The sequence below is a fragment of the Physeter macrocephalus genome, chromosome 8, assembly GCF_002837175.3.
Source record: "Physeter macrocephalus isolate SW-GA chromosome 8, ASM283717v5, whole genome shotgun sequence".
Classification (NCBI taxonomy): Eukaryota; Metazoa; Chordata; class Mammalia; order Artiodactyla; family Physeteridae; genus Physeter; species Physeter macrocephalus.
Window position 1 is genome coordinate 83,581,439 of NC_041221.1, and position 23,860 is coordinate 83,605,298.

Here is a 23,860-nt window from a genome sequence, read left to right on the forward strand (position 1 = left end):
AATTAAGATATTTTTATATCTTACCTTTATGCAAAAGTACTCAAGTTCGACAATGTGACATTATTATTTATAATTTATAGTAATAAATTGTTGGTTTTTGATAAAGGAGTAATGACTGTTAGCAGGTTTATCTGTTTTTTAAAACCCTATATTTTTCTTAGATATTACAAAAATTTTTCTCTTTCTTCACAAGTAGCTTCTGTCAGTTATTTGATTTTACCATCAGTACTAACAGAAACTAGAGTTAAGAATCTTCATGTAGGGACTTCCCTGGCGGTCCAGTGGTTAAGACTGCGCTTCTACTGCAGGGGGCATGGGTTCGATCCCTGGTCAGGGAACTAAGATCCTACATGCATGCCACATGGCCAAAAAAAAAGAGTCTTCATGTATAATTTCTTTCCTTATTCTGAGCATGGTGACTTAAATTAGGTAGTAGCAAACAGATGGTAGTATGCTTATATGGTATTTATGTTGTTTTCTTTTCTGCTAGGAGGTGGGAGAATGACTTACCACTTAAAAAGAATTATTCTTAGGTTATATGTTGATTTATATGATAAGCTTTAATAAGAAAGTTGCCCAGTAATTTTGTTCATTGTATTTATAGCTGGTAAATGCGCTATATTTAAATCTTACACTTTTTTCCCCTCAGAAGAAAATATGTGTATTTAAAACTGGGCCACTCAATCTTGATATTCTCCCCCAAAGCTAATCATGTTTTCCTTTCATCCTAGTTCAGACTTGGTTCCTTCAACCTAGAGAAAGTTGCAAACCCAGCTGAGGTCATTAGAGAACTTATTTGTCATTGCCTGGACACCATTGCAGAAAACCAAGCCAAAAATGAGCACCTGCAGAAAGAAAATGAAAGGCTTCTGAGAGACTGGAATGATGTCCAAGGACGGTGTGTGCATAATGTGCTTGTATCATAAAAACACTAAGCTCTTTATATCATTGTAGCTATAAGTTAATGATTTATACATTTATAATATATGTAGACTAGCATATATTTAAAATGAAATCTGTCATTATACCTTTACTTAATGTGATTAAACTAAATTATTGGTCATTATTTTACATTATATGAGTACATTAACACTTTTAGGTCCTTAGTATTTGGTGGCACCAGCAAACTGATAACAATAAGGAGTAATTGGACAATGAGAATCAGAACCCATTAATATTAATCAAAGTTTAGGAAGTTGATGTTTATAAGGATTAATTGACTTCAAATTATAAGATTAATAATGAATAAAAAAACACATGAAATATAAATAAGCATAGTTGATTCCTTATTTGGAATCTTTTTATGAATGGCATCTATTTCAGGTGAAGTTTGTGTTTTGGTTCCTAATAAAGACTTATTTTTGCTGATTGATTGAAAATTCATACTATCAGCATTTTAAAAATAAGTAATTATTACTAATGGATAAGACATTTGAAAGCCTTTATTTTCCTGATTTTGCTCCTTATCTTTTAAACGATGAAGAAGAAAGTGACCTATCTTCTCAATTATGCATTTTTCTCAACTATATCATAATCTAGGCTGGTCCAGGATGTAGCCTGTATTACTCTATTATGTAAAAGATGTTTGAAGGAAATAAAATATATGTTGTGAATATTTGTATCTCTATAAAGATATATTAATATAATATGCATGCATTTGTATATATATATATTGCAACATTTGAAATAATTATGTAGAATATATAAAATAATAATTATTATTATTACATCCAGTATGTAAAGTAGATTTTTTATCTTTCATTCAAACCAGTTGCTCTAAAACATAAGAGCATTTATCCAGTTTAGGGTCTTTTTAGGGCACTCGCTAAGATTGTTCTTTGTGGACATTAGTAAGTATATGGGGGAGTGCATGAAAAACGTGAAAGGTTTTATCATCATCAATATATGTATGTGAAAATGAGGTTGACTAGAGGAAATTGTTTCTATACATTTACTTATATTTATTAATTAATGCAAGGCATCAACTTAACACCTATCACCTAAAACTTGGTTCTATTTGGCTCTCATTTATTATATTAATAAAGTATCTTGTTTTCTTTTAGTTCTCAATTAATTTTTATCTCCAATTATATAAAGTAATTAGACCAAGTCAAAATTATATAAATGTTAGGAAACCATACAGAAAAATAATTTAGCATTTCTCTTTAACTTTCTGTTTAAAATTCATGTTCCTATGAATTAATATCAAATATTTGTTCTAGAAAGCATGTTTTGGGGCTCATATCAGTAGTTTAGGTGTGTTTTTCTATTTTATAAACAAAATAAATCAAATGAAAGGAGACATGCTCTGGTCGTGATAAGCCATTATATTAAAAACTCAAAATACCCTCAGGATGATCGGAAATTTGATTCACAAATTGCCCACAAAAATGCAGACTGGGTACTTGGTACTTGAGCAAATTGCTTTAAAATGTCTGCCAGAGGTTGAAAGAGGTATTATCTCATCAGTATTCAACACCCCTGCCATAGGATGGAAAGCAGCAGGGAACAAAGATGAGACAGTGGAGACAAATATACCTTGTGCTATCAAACAGTGTATGAGGGTGTATATAATATGTGCCCCACGGATGCTTAATTTGCTATTTCTGAATTACCCAGAAAATTCTTTTGTGTTATTGTGGCAAAAAGTTACCTATTTGATCAAAAGCATAGCCATGTAGCTTATCACCAGTCTTATTATGCTCCAGCTATTCTTTTTTTTTTTTAAATACTGGATCACATATCTTCTTCAGGAATTGAAGATGTGTGCTCTTGGAGTGGCCCTTCAAACAGAGGAAACAAAATCCACTCCAGAGAATTCTAGGCTCTTGGTTGTATTCTAGATGTTGGATTAGTAGATTTATCTATTTTCCAAATTTGGTTTTCTTTCCTATCACAGAGAAAGTGGCCATTTTAAAGAGCTGTAAATACACCTTGGTCATGGCCAAGCATTATTTCCTGAAGTGTTCCCTCTCCAGAGCCTTAGTACACTGGGAAATGAGCAAAGGATTTACAGCTCCTGCTTCCATAAGGCAGTAGTACTGATCAAGAGTCTTTAGAGAGATTAGAAATAGGATACAAACATACTGAGTTAGGTAACTGACCACATAGATAGTAGAGTTGAGGTCATCTCATTAGGCCTGGTCACAGTTCAGTTTCCTGTGCTGCTTCTGATTAGTCTTATATCAGTGTCCATTCATGATCCAATCATTTCTTCCTTATCATTGTTCAAGACTATGTGTGCCTGGGAGAGTGGGGGTGTGGGGCACAAAATAGGTGCTGAGAATTCCCTTAGAAGCTATGGTAGATATGTCTGAAATATATTTAATACACAATAGGATATTATATGAGCAAAAAGCAATCATATACATGTGTGCTTATACCATGGAAAATGTTAATGATGTGTTGAGGTGAAATGTGAATTTCCAAAAATATGAAGAGTATCTCATTTTTTTGTAAAATATGTCTTTAGATAGAGAGTATCTAGAAGGAGAAAATTAAATGATAATAGTGTGTGTCTGGAATTGTGGATTAAATTTTCCTTTACTTCTTGGGAGTATTTTTTGCATATATTTTTGTATTTAAATACGTATCATTATTATAATCAGAGCGAAATCTAAAGCTATTTCCATTTGGGATGACAATGGAAAATAAATAAGGTTTGAGTAAGGAGGGAGGAATTACAGTAAGAGTAAAAAGAATGAGTTTTAACGTGTAGACTTTTAACATATATATTTGCTGTTATTCTTTTATTTGCTATTTAATAATTGCAGTCTTAGCTCCATTTTAAACAAGTGACATTACTGGATTAATTTAATTCTGTATAGTTTAGATAAAGGAGAAGACATTAGAAATATTGTATGTAAATCCGTAGGTCATTAGCTATATTTATTTCACTGGTTTTTCCTATTTAGTTTCAGATAACAACTCTCAAGTTCCACGTTACTGAATAGGTCTTCTGTTTGCACTCAGACATCAAATTAGAAACTCTCTAGCTTTACTCTGAGTTATAGTTATTAAACCTATAATTGAAGGCAGTTTTCAGCATTTTGAATTGGGTTGACACTCATGGAATCATTAGAATAGAAGAGACCTTGAAAGCTCTTCTACTTCATCTCTCTGCCTTCAAGCTAGGATCACATTATAGCCAGATGAATTTAGTCCAATTTTTAAAGACCTCAAGAGATATCTTCAACTCCTGTTGGTAGCCCATTACATTGTTTAAGAACAGTCACAGGCAGAAAATTCTTCCTTCCATCTATTGGTAATCTGAGTCTTTCATGGTGTACTGAAGGCCATTTCCTCTTGTTCTGTCGTCAGAAAGGATGAGGAACAGCTGTTTACCATCTTCTTCAGTACTTAAAGGCTTATTAAATCTCTTTACCACTGCTTGCTTTTCCATTTCTTTTTAGCATTCTTTGTCCTCTGAACTCTATGTAGATTTTCTTTTGCTGCACAACCCTGACCTGGATATAAATTTGATCAGAGCTGTAAATACAAGGATTACTGCACTGTTCCTAAGTACCACTTGTTCACATTTACATATATATTGTTTTATTTTGGGTTATAATTTACTCTTTTATTTTGGATGTTATTTCTCCATGAAATTACCTTGTTTCTGCTCTCATTTTTGTTGTTTTTTTGACATTTATTCTTAAATTCTTTGTTTTCCCATCCAGAAATATTTTATTTTGAATATTCAGTGTTTTCCATATTTAGTTTTTACTCTTTTAGTTGTTTTTTTTTTTTTTTAAGTACTATCCTTTGGTCTGAGTTCCTAGATACCTCAGTCCTAGGCTGCTAATTAAACTTTACTGTTCTGTTGTCCCAGTCACTGTTAAAAGGATGAAGCATCATTAGGCCTTTCCTGTTTGATGTTATTTATGGTTTCATCGGGTTTGAGCTTTGCTTTGGAGATGATCCTTGGACTAGCTGTGGTCTGATCTGGTTGTATGTGAGTTCTCCTTTAGTATTGCTAAACTTAGCAATGAATCCCGTATGTCTCACTTACTAATACCTGTTCAGTTCTTGAGGTGGAGGGTTGGCAGGAGGCAAGTATCAATAATATGGAAGGCAGAGTAACATCATAATGCTGTAAGGGAGGAATGGCATTACAAATGTGATGGGAGGATGGTATGTACCTGTTAGTTACTGAATATTAAATAAATAGTTCTCTGAATTTGTTAATAATTAATAATCAAGAGTAAATTCATATCCTAAAACTATTCACAATAATACTATTTCCTAGCCAACCCCCACTCCCCAGCTTTGTCTAGGAAGTGTTACTCAGTTTAATGATTAGAGGTTTAGTTGTAACAAAATCCTAAAGCTTTGCTAAAACCAAGCAATGTTAACTCACAGAATGCCATGCATTCTACTGAGTTTGCTTTCCTATCACAGAAATGTTGTTACCTTTGACAATGTAGCCGTGACACTATCTATTTAGATTAATAATATTCTGTAGACAAAAAAGATATGATATTTCATTTTGATATCTATTTTCATTTTTAATTCATGAGTTATACCAAATGTTAATTTTAATAAAGGTTTGGAAACTTGCTTGATCGTTGATAAGTACACACAATCTTTCAATCAAGAATTATTGAAGTACTTTACATGGAAATTAAATATGCCTTTAAATCAAATAAGATACTAATTGGTTACTATTGTTATGGTTTTACATATTGAATTATTATACAAGATTTTTATTGTAAATTTTTATAACTGATTTTTACTTTGTATATGTTTAAAGTATTTTATTATTGTACACTCAGGTGTATGTTCTACTTATCTTTTAAACATTTGTTATTGTGTTACATTGGAAAATAGTACAAGAAAATAAGAATATAATGTTTACAGACACTTTGCATCTGAAATATAAATGCAGTAACATGTCCCAGCTTAAAATAAGCCATCAATATTGGCAGCTTCTCCTCAACTTTGGCTCTGTTTTTTTCCCCACACCTTTTGGAGTACTTCTTTCTCAGAGAGCTTTGCTTGATGATAGAGGTACTGCTATATTAATATTTATCACAGTTTTTTTTTTGCAAGTGGATAAACAATTTTTTAAATTAAAGTTAAGCCTGTATAAAATGTTCAGCAAGTACAGATGAGTATGAAATTAAAAATCCTCTATCCTTAGCCTACCCTTGGAGGTAATTAATTTTTAGAATTTCTGTTTTCATTCTTTTGGTGATTTGCTACATATAGTTATTCACTCTACTTCTTAATGTTCTGAAATTTAAGATTTACTTGTTTGCTCCCTGTTATAAGATGAGGAATTTTGATCACTTTCCCTGGTCTTGTTTTTCTCCCCTGAACCACATCCCTGTTTTCATTTCAATTTTACTTTCATGCATCTTTTGGTCACATTTATTTATTTTTAAATCCATTAGCCTTTTAGGCGATGTAATTGATTCCCTCTTTACAAAATATAAGCATTAAGCATCCCTACGCTCTTTCATTTATTTTTTTCCTTTCTATGCCTAAACTCTTTTAGCTGTACCATTATGTGCATCACTTAAATATCACAATTTTTTAGAAGCTTGAAGAAGATGAAAAGTATTACTGTTACAATAGTGAATAGCTATTAAAGGAGTGAAAAATGTAATATTCAGAATCACTGGTTTTCTATTTCTTTATAAGATGTCCATATTAACTTGCTCACTTCATTAATTTATCTGATAAATAGCTATTCAACATCTGTTGAATACCAAACACTATGCTAGGCACAGAGGATAAAGCAGCCAGTAAAACATACATGCTCTCTGCCCTTACGGAGTTCACAGCCTTAGGAATGACTACGGTATAAGACTGTTTTAATTGGTCCCAGAAAATATAATGCCATATGTTCCCTTTCATCCCATGAGAGGCCCTAATTCTTTGCATTTTTAGCTAGGTAGTCTCTTGAAAGTATAAGGGCATGTATATCAAATTTTGACATTTTTGTTTCTAATTATTTCACTGAAAAATATATATAGTTAAATAATATATATAATGAAAATACTAGAATACCTGTATAGAACAACAAGTATAATTAGCAGTATGGTAAAGAGAAAACCAGGCAGAGCTAAACTACTTTTAAAAGAATATATTACATGAAATAATTTATATTTGAATCTTTAAAATAGAGGTTTATTCATGGTGTGTGTGTATGCACATATAAGTGTATACAACCTCTGCTAGTTTGCCTTCTTTATTTTATATATATCTGAGAGATTAAAATTAGTACAGTCTCTTGTTAGCTCATTTGAACATTGTAGGAAGAATTATAAATGATAGAGAATTTTATGTTTTGTCTTATATATCTAAAATTTTAAATGTATAGTGTTTCACACTTGCTGTTTCATTAATCTCCTTGGAAATTTCAAGTTAGATAAATATGTGTGTGTGTGTGTGTGTGTGTGTGTGTGTGTGTGTTTGCTGGGTTATAAGATACAACTGGGTATGTCATGTTCTTGTTGTGGAGTAGTTCATAATCTATTTGGGGAGAACAGATTAGGTAAATCACTTAATCACAAAACAAGATTATGGTTGCTATTATAGTAATATTAACAAAGTACAAGAAACATAGGCTATAGTTACTCTTGTTTGAAATTTCTCCCACAAATATGTTCTTTTGGAAGTAAACCATAGATGTGAATAAGTTATTACATTTAGGCATTTAGATGTTTTAAAAACTTTTTTGCTATCAGTTTCCAATTTCTATTCCAATTTGTATGTAAACTACAAACGCTAATGAACAATAAGTTCTAATTATTTGTTTACCTATATAAAACTTTAAATCAATGAAAACATGTTTAAATGATTTTAATTGTATTTTTCTTGAAAAATTTTCTTGAAATTTTCCTCAGTATTAGATTGAATAATGCTAAAACAAAACCTGCATGATTTATTTATTTGTTTGTTTATTTATATTTTAGATTTGAAAAATCTGTGAGTGCTAAGGAAGCTTTGGAGACTGATCTTTATAAACGGTTCATTCTGGTGCTGAATGAGAAGAAAGCAAAGATCAGAAGCTTACATAAATTGTTAAATGAAGTTCAAGAACTGGAAAAGAACATCGAGCATAAAAAGTATTTTGACCTTTCTGTTTGGGGATGGCAGATGCACACATTTTAATGGAATTTTTTCCCAAACTTAATGAAAGTTAGATGCCAACTTTTTAGTAATATGAGATCATTTGATAGTCTGGGGTTGGATGCTCTGGTTGTTAGATGCAGTAGACTGGAGAATTCTCAACATGATCTCTCCATGCCTGCCCAACTGTCACACCTAGACTTCAATCATAAAACTGGCATGAGATTTACCTAAGTAATATTAGTTTAATTCTTAGGCATCACTAAGAAATATATTAATTAAAAGCTTTCATCTTCTGCAGAACCATAGAGTTGGGCACACATTTGTAATCTCGATGTCTAAGCAATGCTTAATTTTAGAATCAAGTGGCTCTAAGAGTGAATATGTACTTGATTTTTAAGGAAGAATCATAGGTGACTTATGATTGGTATGGCTTGGACAATTATAATAATATTAGGCATTAGCTGATATAGATTTGGGTCTATTACCCTGAATCTGAGAGAAAGCACAAATTTACTAATGGCATAATATAAAGAGTATAACGGGGGCGAGGTCTCGCGGGCCGCTGGGAGTGGCGGCTTCGGTGCTCCCCGAGCGCGGGCAGATCGCTGGCGGAAGGCTGGGGCCGGACGGTGGGGTGTGAGCTGCGGCGCGGATGTCATGTGGCCTGTGCTTTGGACCGTGGTGCGTACCTATGCTCCCTATGTCACCTTTCCCGTGGCCTTCGTGGTTGGGGCTGTGGGCTACCACCTGGAATGGTTCATCCGGGGGAAGGATCCCCAGCCTGTGGAGGAGGAAAAGAGCATCTCGGAGCGCCGAGAGGACCGCAAGCTGGATGAGCTGCTAGGCAAGGACCACACCCAAGTCGTGAGCCTTAAGGACAAGCTGGAATTTGCCCCTAAAGCTGTCCTGAACAGAAACCGCCCGGAGAAGAATTAATGGAGGACACAGGGCCCTATGGGTCCTTCTGTGGGCCAGGACTGGCCCTGCCACCATGTCGACCCAGCAACCAGAACCCACATCTGATTTGCTTTATTGCTTCTTCTGGCCCCTCCTTCCCCACACAGCCACACACATACTGGCTGCTTTGCTATGGCCAGGCAGACACACTAGTAGCTGAGGGGCCAGTGAAGAGGAAGGCCTGTGAGGGTTCTGGCCTGAAGGCTGCCTCTGCTGGATGGTGGCCAGAGCTGCAAAGGCTTCTGCGCTGCTAGGTGCACCACTGGGAGGAGAGTGATGAAATGAACATTGGCTGTCAGTCCCTGTGGGGAGGCAGTTTGGCCTCAGGTGGGAGTGGCTGGGATTGGGGTGATGCCTTTAGGAGGGATACCTACATGCCTAGTTCTAGTTTGCACTGGGAAGAGTTCAGAAATCTCCCTGGCTCCCTTAACTAGCTTGCTCTGTCCTTTGTGTTCATTCTCCTTGAAATCCTGTCCTGTCAGCTCAGGAAGGGGATTCCCCTGGGAAGGAACGCAGTTTTCTTGGGAGCCCAGGCTGTTCACCTTGGGGCAGGTGAATTTGCTTGAAAACAGTCACCGTCTTTCACCCCCACCCCGTCACTGTGTAGTGCAAAACTTGATTAAAGTGGCGTCTGAGAACCAAAAAAAAAGAATATAACGTTTGATGTCAGATGATCCTAGTTCAAGTGTTGATCTGGTACTGATAGATAGTATCTTTGGGCAAGTCCTTAAACTCTCTGTGCCTTACTTGGATATCTTCGTAATAAGAATAAAGGTACCCATCTCAGAGTTTTGGGGAGACCAAATGAAAGGCAGAACTGCTTTGAGATCAGTAAAGTACTGATTAGTCTGTGACCCACAGAAGGTAATTTAGAAGAATAGTATTGTGATTTGATAGATAAATAATAAATGATAATAAACTGACTCTAATTTTAATGAGCACTAAACCACATTTATATAAGGTAAAAGAGAAACTTCTTAAGAGAGTTAACATATAGTCTTTAAAGTGCTTTCATCTTAATTATATATATTTCAATATATATTTATTTAATTATAATGTTTTTCCAGGGATATTTTCTATAATTACTTACTGGTGAATTTGATACCTAGCCAGGAATGAACCAATAATTTATAAGTCTACCTCTCTCTGTTTCTAGGGAATCTCCAACATGTTCTGAAATGACTACTGACAGAGATGCAATCTATGATGAAAGTACTGATGAGGAAAGTGAAATCCCACCTAATCCCTCTGTGTTAAGTCCAGGTAAAGTAAATACATTTATTTCCTTTGTTGAACATCTCACTTTGGCTTATTATTTATTACTTATTATGATAATAAACCTTAAAGAAAAATGTTATGAAAATAATTTTTTCTATACACATTCTTTAAGGTTTTTAGTCTAAAACCACAACTACTTAATGTTAAAAATTAATATTTATTATAAAATGCAGCAACTCATTGGCAACAACAAAACAAGCAAGCATGCACATGTATATACATACACACACACATATACATCAAGGTATACTATTCCTTATTAAACAAAGATGCATAAGCGATAAGCAAGATATGTCTTCACGTCTAATATGTACCAGGAACTCTTCTCTGCAGTAGAGAGAAAAACACAAAAATTTCCTCTTCCATGGAGTTTAAATTCTAGCCAGGGAAACAGACAATAACAAGATGAGTAAATTAAAGTATGTTAGTGATAAATGCTGAGGTGAAAAATAAACCAGGAAAGGATGATACAAAATGTCAGGTTGGGAATAGGGATGAGGGTTGTGATTTTAGCTGAGGCACCAGAAAAGACCTTGGTGAAAAGGTGTATATCTCCCTGTGGGAAGAGTATGCCACGCAGAAAAAGCAGTTAAGTACAAATGCCCTGATGTGGGAGTTTGCCTGATGTGTTCAAGCAATAGCATGGAGAGCAGTATGCATAAAGTGGAAAGATGAAGATAGGGAGTATTAGGAGATGAGGTCAGAGAGCCAGATCATGTATAAGGTCTTCTAGGCCATTGTATGGATTTCAGTTTTCAATTTGAGTGATACTGGAAACTTACAGAATTTTAACTAGTCAAGTGACATGATCTGACTTAAGTTTTAACAGGATTAATCTGTTGTGTTGAGAATATAGGATGATAAGTGCAGACAGAAAGCTAGTTCAGCAGTGAGTGAAGGATGAGAGGGCCTTAGACCAGAGTGAAAGCAGTGAAGGTGGTAAACAAAGGGCCGATTCTAGAAATGTTTAGAGGCAGCAGAATTTGCTGATGAAGTGGGTATGGGTCATCAGAGAAAGACAGCGGTGATGGTAAGCTTTTTGGAATGAACTATTGAAAGATGCAGTTGACCTAGCAAGGTTGGGGAGACTACGAGGCGAAGGGCTGGAACTCAGTTTTGGAAACATTAATTCTGAGATACTGAATAGGGAGATGGATATACAAATTTGGACTTTGGGGGAGGGCTCCTGCTGACAAATAAGATGGTATTTAGAGCTGGCTGAGATCTCAAGGGAGTTTGAGAAGACCGAAAAGAGCAGTGGTCCAGGGACTCAGCCCTAATACACTTGAGTGCGCAGAGGTCAGGAAGATGAGGAGACCAACGCAGAAGACTGAGGGAGCAGCAAATATTGTAGGCATGGTATCCTGAAAGCCAAGTCAACGAAGTGTTTCAAGGAGGAGACTGTTATCAGCTGAGTTGAATGCTGCAAATTGGTCAAGGGAGATGAGGATGAGCACTGACTGCTGTATTTAGCAATATAAATGTTATTGGGGCTCTTAATAAACATTTTCAGTGGAATGGTGGGGAATAGACTAGGAGGCTCAAAAGGAATGAGAAGAGAGAATTGGAGAAGAGATAGCAAATATAAGCAATGCTTTTAACAAGTTTTACTGTAAAAAAAAAAAAAAAGGAAAGACCCAGGTCAAGAGCTGGAGGGGGAAGTGAGGTCAAGAGGGTTTTTTTTTTTCTCTTAGATGAGAGAAATAATGCCATGTTTGCATACTGATGGGAGTACATAAGGACAGAGAGAAAAAAATGTCCAGGCTGTAGACAGAGGTAAGAATTGCTAGAATACTGTCTCTAAGTAGATAAGATGGGATCAGATGCACAAACGGCAGGATTCATTTAGCTAGGAGCATGGGCACTTCCCCTAATGACAGGAAAGAAGGTAGAATAAATGGAACAAAGACACAGGAGGTGTCTAATTACATTCATGGAAATGTTCTGTTGTTGATTAAAGTAGTTGATTGATTAATCTGATTCTAATTAGATTTGAATTGGGTCTGTCACACACAGTCTCTCATTTTGCACATGAGAGTAAAATTTCATTTGGAGGCTATGCTTGGTTTACATTTGTGGCCCATTTAAAATGAGATCCTTTTTAAAAATAATCAGATGTAATTGAAAGCTCACAAAGAAAGAGAATCTGTACTCTTTCCAATTTGAACATTCTGAATTTTTATTAAACACAATGGCTTTTGATTTTGTTCCCTATTCAGAGTATCTCACGAAACTTTGATGTAGACGAAAATTATTTTTGAAGAGAAAGTATACGGTTAAACATGGGTATATGAAAATGGGGTCCTTTATGTGTTGTCTCTTTTAAGCAAAGCTTTATGTTATAATTGTACTCTTTTAAATTTGGCAAAATTTCTCTTCAAAAATGTTTAGGTCATTGCGTATTTTTTTCTATATTTTACATGGAATTTTTTCTTTAACTCATGTCTAGTTCACAACATATTTGACCATAGGTCTCTGATTCTAATTTTTTTTTTTTTGCATTTAACTTGCTTTTGACAAATTTTCTATGTCAAGAATTAAGAGCATTTTTATTAGAAGTTTTAACTATTCTTTTCTCTCTGCTTCAGCAAGAAGTGTTCATAAAACTGGTTTGCTAAAGGAAAAAAAAGTGAATCTTAGATCTAAAATGCTTAATTTTGCATTAAGCACTAGATTCCATAGATCTGAGGAAAAACATTATATATGTTAAACAACAAAATCAGCCTCATAATTTACCAGATTACATAATCTATTCTTTTATGGTGACAAAATATATTCTTAGTCCATGAGATTTTTTTTTTTAATCACAGTTTAGTCTTTTGGTATTTTATATATTACTACTATGTGTTTGGGGTACAACAGTGAGAATTTCTTCCTTATTCTGCTGTCTTGACAATAACTTCTTAGAGTACAAGTAAATACATGAATTTATTTTAGATACTGCAGGTTCATGTGTGCTTTCTGTACAATAAAAACTAGAGGAAAACAAATCGATGGGATTTAATACATTTATCTTTCAGAAAGCCATTTCTTTAAATGGCTAGATCTGTAACTTGATAGTAATTTTTATTATATAAATATATTTTCATCATTAATTATTAAAATCACCAGATTTCCTCATGAGTTGTTTACATTATTACCTCATTCCTGCATGATGAAGAGGTTTAGTGAGCCCAGAATTGTTTAGTGGTTCCACAATATTCATTCAAGTAAAAGATTTGAATGAATATTGTGGAACCACTAAACAATTTTTATGCATATACCCAGAAGTAGGGAAGGGATATTGTAGTTTGTAGGAAACTGATAGGTAACATTTTTATGAATAAGCAATCTGTTTTATTACTTTTTTCCTCCAAAGTTTCTAAATTTCCCTCATCGTTAGGATTGTTGAGGAAATAACTAATGACAAGTAGTTCAATCCAATAAGTGACATCATGTTCATGTGTACTACACCATATTTAAAGGTTTAAGAAAAACCTTTAAAATATTCACTAACAGTTTATTAGCTAAAAGTAGATCTCTGAAGTATTCTAAAACTTGAACATCACAGTCGATATCACCCCACGACTACGTTTTATGTTTTTCTCTAGTAAGATTTGCTTTCTCTATGTCTTAATTTCCAGAATTTCTAGAGAGGTAGCAGTTGTTTTACAGACTTTATTTCCTAAACTGTGACTGCATACTAAAGCCCTAGAGTTCATAGATATTCACTTTGTTTCAGATTAAGATTATGATAGATAAACTAGTTGCTGTGTTCCCTATTTATAGCTCAATTCCTGGATTACAAAGGAGGATGGGTCACTTTCATTCTCATCTAGTTGGTATTAACTCCTTGTGGCTTTAAGGATTTCCTGGTTAGTCTGGACTCCTCCTACCTCCAAAGTTGTTTTCGTTTTTTAATTCAATGGAAACGTATTGGGTTATTATAGATATTATTAAACAACCTTCTCTACAGGAAATCCTCTGTTTCTTTAGTTATAATTCAAGGTAATACCTGAGGTCCATCGCTGTGGAGAAACTTCAAGTTGAACTAGGTCCACTGAATAACAGAACCTCACCAAAATATACAGAGATATAAGTGTAATTGGTATAGCATTTTAGTGACAAAAGGCCACTAAGCAGCAGTGCATGCAAGTGGCCTTTCATTTGCCCCAACAATAGCTGATCTAACCTAAGAAATAACTTAGGGTTATGCAGATTTTTATATTGTTTCATAACCATTTTGATACTGCAATAAAAGTAGAATTGTGTGAAAACAAATTTTAAATGTATATGAATGTTCTAAGAATTTTGGCAATTATTACAAAGCATTTCTTAGTCTTAACAGAATTCAAAATGCCTGTGAATATTTAGGGAAAAATTGGGTTTATTTTATAGAAATAGGATCTTTATGTGAAGCATTTTGAAAACATATGGTTAATTGGCTCCTACTTAGCCACCACAAGAGGACTTATTTTAACGTGTCATTAATTATTTTTAATATTATTTAAAATTATTTTAATGAATAACCAGTATTTTAAAATTATAGTTATTTCTATTAGAAATTGACAAATTTATAACATTTAGAGAACAATTAAATCAGACTTACCAAAAGTTCAAATAAGAAATATACTTATTCTAGAATGTTTTAGCCTTCTTAGCTTCATATTAAAGGTGCACAACCACTAAAAACTGGTAAAATAAGCTTTCTTACCACTTTTCTGTATAATTATTAGCCCGAGATTTAGCACATTAGTTTAATTAGTCTTCCTTCTTAACCAACAGGAAGGTCCCTGTATAACTGCTATCAGTAATTCAGGCTTCTCTTAGTTGGTGGGCTTCCTGAAAGGAAGGGTAATTATAGAATAGCCTTTTTGAATATAAATGAATGGCCATGTCAAACAGTTGATGAATACTGATATAGTAGCTTTTAAAAATAGAACAGAATCCAAAATTTCCAAGTATCAAAGAGCTCGTTGCTTTGAACACTGAATGTCTACTCACAGAGGGGATAACAGCATGTCCTGCCAAAGAGATTACTCAGAATTCAGCTTTAGAATCACAGACTATGCCCTTAATATTATCCAGCTTGTTTATCATAGGCACATTTGTTTATAAATTCTAAGTAAAAAGCTTGATTTAGTAGAACCTATCACAAAACTGGAAAAGCAATTTGAGTGTATTTCCTAGCGATCATGGGCTCTTATACATAAGCAACGTTGCAGAGGAACGATGGCATATATTTGAGAAATCTAGATCTAATATAGTTCTAGATCTTCTAGTACAAGCCCATTATTTTTCAGATGAGAAACAGAGGCCTAGAAATGTTAAGTACATTACTATTGGCCACACAGGAGAAAAGAATGAGAAAGTATTTGCCTTCTGTAACAAGAGATTGCCCACATTTGCACATTTCTTTTTGAGGTATTGTAAAAACCTTTGGGACTTTGCTAGCACTAAAGAGACTGTCACTGATGCAATAGAATAATGAGAACATTTTTTTCTTCTAAAGAGAAGAGAGATCCTATTTATACATAAATTTTCCATAGAGGTAGTCAATATCATCAGATTAAACAAGCTAGGCTTTATGATGTAAAGCTTGTGGAGAAAATTCCAGAATGTACATATTTCTATTGAGGTCATCCCTCTGTATATTTTTTTAAATTGAGATATAATTGACATATAACATTGTGTAAGGTGTACAATGTGTTGATTTGGTACATTTATAATTGCAATGTGATTACCACCGAAGAGTTAGCTAACACCTCTATCACATCACATATTTATCATTTCTTTTTTGTGGTGAGAACAATTAAGATCTAGTCTCTTAGCAACTTTGAAGTTTATAATACAGTATTATTGACTGTAATCACTCTGCTGTGCATTAGATCTGCAGGATTTATTGATCTACTAGTTGCAAGTTTGTACCCTTAAACAACAACTTCCCAATTTCCCCACCCCCCAGCCCCCAGTAACCATCATTCCACTCTGTTTTTATGAGTTTGGCTTTTTTAGATTCCACATATAAGTGAGATCATACAGTATTTGTCTTTCTCTGTCTGACTTACCTCACTCCCTGTGTATATTAATTGCTTTAGATTTTAACTTAGTATTTTATTTACCTGAGAACTCTCAAATGTACCAAAGGTATTTAGCAAATTTGTGATAACTTCTCTATACCACACTATTAAAATATAACTTTGATATAACCTCCTAGGCAACTATTTCTACATTTTTGTATGTTCTTGGAGAGACAAAAATAAATTCTGTTAAGAATATTTGTCTCTGGCTATGCGTGATGAGAAGGTTGGCAGAATCTCTCCTCCAAAAGTAATTATGTATCTAAAATGGCCAAAAAAGAAATAAACATATACTTCATTGCTCTGGAAATGAGCAAAAAGCAAACAGCAATATTAGAAGTATTTATGCTTAAAAAAATTACTGAAATTCAGGTAAGAATTGGGAGTCTGTGGAGTTCTTGCCCCAGCTATCCTCGTTGCTGTTCCCCCATCCTCTGTTTCCTGAACTTGATAGGTATGGAGTTCTGTCAGGACCTGGGAGGCCATGAGGACTGGAAACTGTTATGCCTGGACCAAATAGGTCTCACTTAATTATCAGTGGAAGGTGATAACCACATCCAACAGTGTTGTTGGTGGCAGTAACGAACTTGCCAACAGTGGCTAACTGGGTTGGGCCAGTGAATCTAAATAACGTGAGGTTAGCCTGCTATGTGGCTACATTTATACCATCTTTCTCCAAGTATGTATGACTAGGATTTTACAGAGTATGGTGACTTGACATAAGCAGTCATCTACATGATGTTTCAATGGGTAATACATATGTGAGAAAAAAACTATGTGGTCACTTATTTAACTTAAACAATTTTTTTCTTTCCTGCATAATCTCTCCTAGTCTTTAATATGTTAATGTGCATAATGATGAAGGATAGAATGTATTGTGAAACAGATCTCAAAATTATAAGACCTTAGGAACTTTTAAAATGGGCTTTATTATTCTGTGGAACCCAAGTGAGAAACCCTGCTTTATATGGTTTTGACTTGTATATGAATTAGGTGAGAAAAAGGGAAGTATCTAAAGAAAATAAATATTTTCCCATATTTCTGTATGTCCCAGTTTTAAGAGGACATGTACTAAACATGAGCAGAAGATCACGTAAATAAGGTTATAGTCTCAAAGTGTAGCGTAACCCATGAGAATCATATTAAACCTTAGAACATGCAGTGATTTGCAGGAATTCTGAGAATAGTTTAAAAATGTTATTTTACCATTGTTGTGGTAAGAAGCCTGATCTGAGAATGGACTTGGGACAAATGTTGGTTGATATAATTAATGTTAATAAGTGACAGAAACACGACATAAATGCTTTTTAATTTGTTCAATCCAAAGTGAGTTCTTAACCTCTGGTTCTTTTTCTTGTTTGTTTTAGTTTTTATACATTTATTTATTTATTTATTTATTTTTGACTGTGTTGGGTCTTTGTTGCCTTGCGCGGGCTTTCTCTAGTTGCGGTGCATGGGCTTGTCATTGTCGTGGCTTCTCTTGTTGCAGAGCACAGGCTCTAGGCACGTAGGCTTCAGTAGTTGTGGCACGTGGGCTCAGTAGTTGTGGCTCGCAGGCTCTAGAGCTCAGGCTCAGTAGTTGTGGCACACGGGCTTAGTTGTTCCGCAGCATGTGGGATCTTCCCGGGCCAGGGCTCGAACCTGTGTCCCCTGCATTGGCAGGCGGATTCTTAACCACTGCTCCACCAGGGAAGCCCAACCTCTGGTTCTTAAAGGATGTTTAGTGGGGAGATCTTTGAGCCCTTTGGAATTATATATAAAATTATATGTATGTATGCATGTATTAGTTTGCTAAGGCTGCTGTAACAAAGTACCACAAACTAGGTAGCTTATACAATAGAAGTAAATTGTCTTAAAGTTCTGGGGACTAGAAGTCTGAAATCAAGATGTCAACAGGGTTGGTTCCTTCTGAGGGCCATGAGGGAGAAGGATCTATTCCTAAATTCTCTCCTTGGCTTGTCAATGGCCATCTTCTCCCTGTGTCTCTTCACATCATCTTCCCTCTATGTATAACCTGTGTCCAAATTTCTTCTTTTAATAAGAACACCAATCATATTGGATTAGGGCCCACACAGATGAGCTCATGACTTTATTACCTCTAAATACTCTATCTCCAAGTGGGTTCACATTCTTAGGTACTGGGGATTAGGACTCTAAAATATCTTTCTGGGTGGTGGGGATACAGTTCAACTCATAACAATGGAAATGTACGTTTTTCTAGAGCAAGGACCCAAACTTTTTATCTTTTCAATGGGGACCATGTTCCAAAAAAGATTCAGAACCATTGACCTAGGAGAACGGTGTTTAAACCAGAAAAGATGGAATAAGACTTGTTAAAAGGAAACTTAAGCTTAGAATAAATGAGAAATTGAGATGAAAAGAAGAGAAAATATCAGTGTTCAGACAGAAGCTAAGTCACCATGTATTAATACATTGGACTGGAGGTTTGTCTAGAGTTGCGTTATTCAATAAAATAGACATCAGTCACATGAAGCTTTCGAACAGTGGAAATGTGGCTATTCCAAATTGAAGTGTGCTGTAAGGATAAACCACACATTGGATTTTAAATATTTAGTATGAAAAAAGAATGTAACATGTCTAATAAATTTTGATATTAATTATATATTAAAATAATATTTTAGATATATTTAGTTAAATATAATATTACTATTCATCTGCTTCTTTTTTACTTTTTAAAATAAGGCTAATAAGAAATTTAAAAGTCTCTATGTGACTCACATTGTATCTCTATTTTACACACGTAAGATCTATTTGATCTTAATGTTTAGAAACCTTCCATCTCAGGCTGATTCTGTGGTTCTAGAACAGATTTAGAATATTGTGAAAAAGAAATCAGATTTTTGGGCTTCCCTGGTGGCGCAGTGGTTGAGAGTCCACCTGCCGATGCAGCGGACACGGGTTCGTGCCCCGGTCCAGGAAGATCCCACATGCCGCAGAGCGGCTGGGCCCATGAGCCATGGCCGCTGAGCCTGTGTGTCCGGAGCCTGTGCTCCGCAACGGGAGAGGCCACAACAGTGAGAGGCCCGCGTACCACAAAAAAAAAAGAAATCAGATTTTACTACCAAGTTTTTATGAACCTGTTAATGTAAGTCATGAGACCTTTGGGTGTGTGTAGATGATTGTGGGTGTAATTGAGTATTGTAACACCTAACAAACGCAAAAGGTGTTACACTGTTTTTTGGATTCATTGTAGCAAAACAGATTTCAGAAATCTGTTTTACTACATTTATCAATATGACCAAGAAAAATGAAGCTAAACATTTTCACTGGCGCTGTAAAACTGCAAACCCCTGTTAAGACGAAGGGGTGTAATGCATCAACAATCTCTAAATCAGCTGAATGTCTATACTGTAATATGTAGGATTCTCATCTCTCTGTGATTGTGGCAGGGATCTCTACCACAGACAGCACATCTGGTTCCTTTAGCCATTTCATCAATATCACCTATAAGCCATATTTAAGATCAAAAGGATAGAGAAGGTTACCAGTGATGAGTTTCTGGAATGTTGCCAGCCCACCAGCATTGACAATGATATTTGCTGCAACTTAACTCTGAGGGCCTGGGGATGTGTGAAGGATGGATATCAGCAGGCTTGCTAAGCAGAGTCTGAATGCATGATGCAGTGAAAGAGAACAGTTACAAGTAGGGTAGGCAAACGAAATACTCAAACTGAGACCCTAAGTGCCAAATTCAAGCCTTGTAAAGCTCAAGAATGCTGAGAAATAGTAGCTGCAAATATATACCTATTGGCACTCAGGATTTTGTGGGGAGAGGGGAAGGATTATAATTTGGGGGATGACAGAACAAAAAAAACTTAGGGTACTTTCAAGCACAATGACTAGCTATATTAACAACCATATTTAAAAAAAAATTTAGATGCATAACTTGGACTAAGTCAGAGGCTGTAAACTGTTGATCCTTGTTACAATCTAGGTCACATACTTTGTTTTTCCTCGGTGATATCAGTGTTTCAAATAATAAATTTGAATGCATTTAAACAGGGCATAGGTTTCCTTGTTTTCTGTAGTCCTCAACACTTCTCTTAGATCTGTCTTCATTCATTCATTGATATCACTTGCATGATTTCTGGAAGTATTTGAGTGTGTGACCCCTGGAAGTTGATGGTTATACTGACAATGAAGACTATCACAATAGTTCTTCTATCTATCATAACTATCATATCATTACTCCTCCTCCTCCTCCTCCTACTACTACTACTACTATCACCACTACCACCACCACTACCATTACTACATCTACTTCTATTACTATTACTGTTCTGTTATGGTTCCACTACCATTATTACTGGTAGCATCATCACCACCACCACAACGACTACAGACTCATAGTTATTTTACTCATAGCCCTTATAAATGGGTGCCAGAGTCTATTCTAGGTTTCTTAGATGCATTGTTTCATTTACATCTAATAACAATCCTGCAAAGTGTGTACTGTGATTATGACCATTTTACAGCTGGGAGAACTGAAGCACAGAAAGATTAGAGAACTTGCCCAATGTAACAAGCCTAATGTTATGGAGCTGAGGTTCTAACACAGGCATCTAACCACAGAGCTCATCTCTGAGAACGCTTCCCGTGCTAAAATTCTTCATGTTCAGTAAATAGAACACTCAAATTTATTGAAATCTTAGAGTTCTGTGAGTATGATTTCATATTTTAAATTCAAGTATATTTGATGCCTTCATTTTTATAAAATAATTTAAGGCTCCTAAAAAAGGAAGCATGGAATATTTGGCCTCCTTCTTACTTAATAGAGTGGGCACACATTCTACTAGAAAAGCTATAGCTTGGTGACATTAATGCACCATTAAGATGAATGGGAATGTTCATGTCTCTGTTGGAAGTTGTGTTATGATTTGATGGCAAAGCAAATAAGGCAGGAGAATGGTGATTTATACTCAGTCCTTGTTTAAGAGCCTTGGGTAAAGAGGTGCTAAATAAATATTAAGTAACACTATCAAATGTCCATATGGACATTAAAAAATATAGATTTATAGTTTTAAGTATAGACTTATTCTATATGCTGTTTATATATTATTTGGTGGATAGAAATTTAGAATTGTTTTAACTTTCTGGTGAATTGACTTTTTCTTATCATTATGAAATATCTCTCCTTATGTCTAGTAATGTTTCTTTCCTTAAAGTTGTCTTTGTCTGATAATAGTATAGCTATAACTTTCTTTTCCTTGCTGTTTACAATGGTTTATCTTTTTCATGTTTTTCCATTTTTTTCAACCTTTCATATATTTAAAATCTGTCATTTGTTAGCAATATATAGTTGTTTTTAAAATCTACCCAGATAGTCTTTGTCTTTTAAATTGCTTTGTTTACTCCTTTTATAGTTCAAGTAGTTATAGATTTAGATTTAGATCTACTAAGACACTATTTGTTTATTTTTATTATTTAAACTTCCCCCCTTGTTAATTGTGCATTAACTTGTTAATTATGAATTCTTGTATCTTTTTTTTTTGTATCTTTGTCTTAGTGGTTACTCTAGAGATGGCAACATACATCTCTGACCTATTACATTCTAGTGTAAATTTAACTTTCATACTTCCCAGATAATGCTAGGACTTACGGCACTTTAACCACTTAGCCCCATCACTATTTTGCATTATTGTAACATGTATTTGAATTTGTCATATATTCTAGACCTCATAAAGTATTATTATTGTAGCTTTGAAAAGTTAATATTCATTTATGTTTATCCATATCTTTACCTTTTACTTTGTTCTTTATTCTTTTCTATGCTTTCTGTTTTCATTCCAGATTATTTTTCTTCAACTTAGAGACTTGCCTTTAATATTTCTTTTAGTGTACTTCAGATTTTGACAAATTCTCTTGGTTGTGGTTTTTGTGAAAGCCTTCAGTTTTTTAAGGAATTTTTGCTGGTATGGATTTCTAGGTTGACAGTTGATTTTCCTTCAGCGCTTTGAAGATGCCGCTCCATTGTCTTCTGGCTTCTTTTGCTCCTTGTAAACGAGTCAGCTCTTAGTCATATTGATGCTCCTATGAAGTTAACGTCTTTTTTTTATTCTTGCTGATTTTATCCTATGGCTCTGGTGTTTAGCAAGTTTTCTCCGATGTACCTAAGTGTGGTCTTCTTTTTATTTTTCCTGCTTGAAGTCGTAGAGCTTCTTGAATTGGTAGCTTGGCATCTTTTGTCAGTTTTAGAAAATTATTGGCTGGTAATTTTTCAGATATTGACCCTATCCTGTTCTTTCCCTTCTCCCTTTCTGAGAATACGGTTACACTGATATTAGAGTTTTCCACATGTTAGAGTTTTCACCATGTTTCACACATTTCTTATGTTCTTTTCCATAATTTTAGTCCTTTCAGATTTCTGTGCTCCAGCCTAAATATTTTCAACTGATTCACTTTTGTTTCTTAATATTTGCAATATTTGTTAATTCGTTCTTTACTTATCTCCCTTTTATATCAGGAGTCAATTAGGGAGGTAATTTAATCTACTATGAAGATATGTTTCTCTCCATTAGGTTGTTAGCTGTTCGAAGGTGGTGGTCCCTCATGGCACCTAGTTCATTCAGTGTCTTGCAACTAAAAGGAATGTACTAATTTTTTAAAAATAATTTATTTAGTAAATTCAATTATGTGTATGCCCCATATTGTTTTACTGAAGAAAGATGTATGCAATGTACTTTGAAAGTGTTTTTTCTCCATTGATGATATAAAAGTGCTGAAACTAGTAGTAAGCATGCTGTAGTCATATACTAAATGGGTTTGTAGTAAACTGTTCATATAATTAAGAAGTAATTGTCTTAAATTATCTATATGGTTTTCTCTGGTTAATACTTTGCTCTGTGACATGCATTTTCAAGATTGTTGTCTAAAGACAGATATTAGCTTGTTTTCCAGTTGGGATGATTTCAGCTGCAAGTATTACAAAGACTCAGTTTTAGGTAGCAACAAGGAGTTTATTATCTCCCATAGCAAGTTTGAACATAAAGAATTTCCATGGTTGGATAATTCAGTATGTCCACACTGTCATCAAGAACTCAAGTTCTTTTTATCTTTCTACTCTATTCTCTTCAGGCTTTTTCTTTCATGTGGTAAAATACAAGACGGCTGTCATTGCTTCAGCATATCTATCATATGTTTATGTACATTTCTTCTCAGGGTTTCTTAAAAAATTGCCACAAACCCTTTTCTGAAACCATCACTTGTAGGGAGAATGACATACCTTCAGTGATTGGCTTAACTAGTCAAACCTTCATCCCTAAGGCTTCCCTGTGGAAAGTGAACAAAAAGCGTATCTGTAATCAGAAAAGAAGGGATGGTGGAATGGCTGTTGGCTAGACGTGGAAAAAAGCAAAACTAAGAGTCATCTCCTGAAAAAGTTGTATTTTCCATGCCACTGTCAAGAATCCTTCATGCTTGGTGAAGTGGATTGGTCAAGGAATTTCCTAGGAAAGAAACTGGGT

At 34.7% G+C, this 23,860-nt stretch overlaps 2 protein-coding genes across 5 annotated transcripts in view; both read left to right on the plus strand.

The window, feature by feature from the left end:
* XRCC4 (X-ray repair cross complementing 4) overlaps positions 1 to 23,860 on the plus strand; it is a 283,471-nt gene that overhangs the window by 122,608 nt on the left and 137,003 nt on the right. For all 4 annotated transcript variants that reach the window (XM_024121119.1, XM_028493043.2, XM_028493044.2 and 1 more), the window contains exons 4-6: positions 732 to 898; positions 7,923 to 8,075; positions 10,196 to 10,302. In XM_024121119.1, coding sequence (XP_023976887.1) covers positions 732 to 898; positions 7,923 to 8,075; positions 10,196 to 10,302 — 427 coding nt within the window. The remainder of the gene's footprint in view (positions 1 to 731; positions 899 to 7,922; positions 8,076 to 10,195; positions 10,303 to 23,860) is intronic.
* On the plus strand, positions 8,651 to 9,131 carry LOC102995707 (small integral membrane protein 12). The gene has a single exon (XM_007123513.4). The coding sequence runs from the start codon at positions 8,740 to 8,742 to the stop codon at positions 9,016 to 9,018; it is 279 nt and encodes a 92-aa protein (XP_007123575.1). The 5' UTR covers positions 8,651 to 8,739; the 3' UTR covers positions 9,019 to 9,131.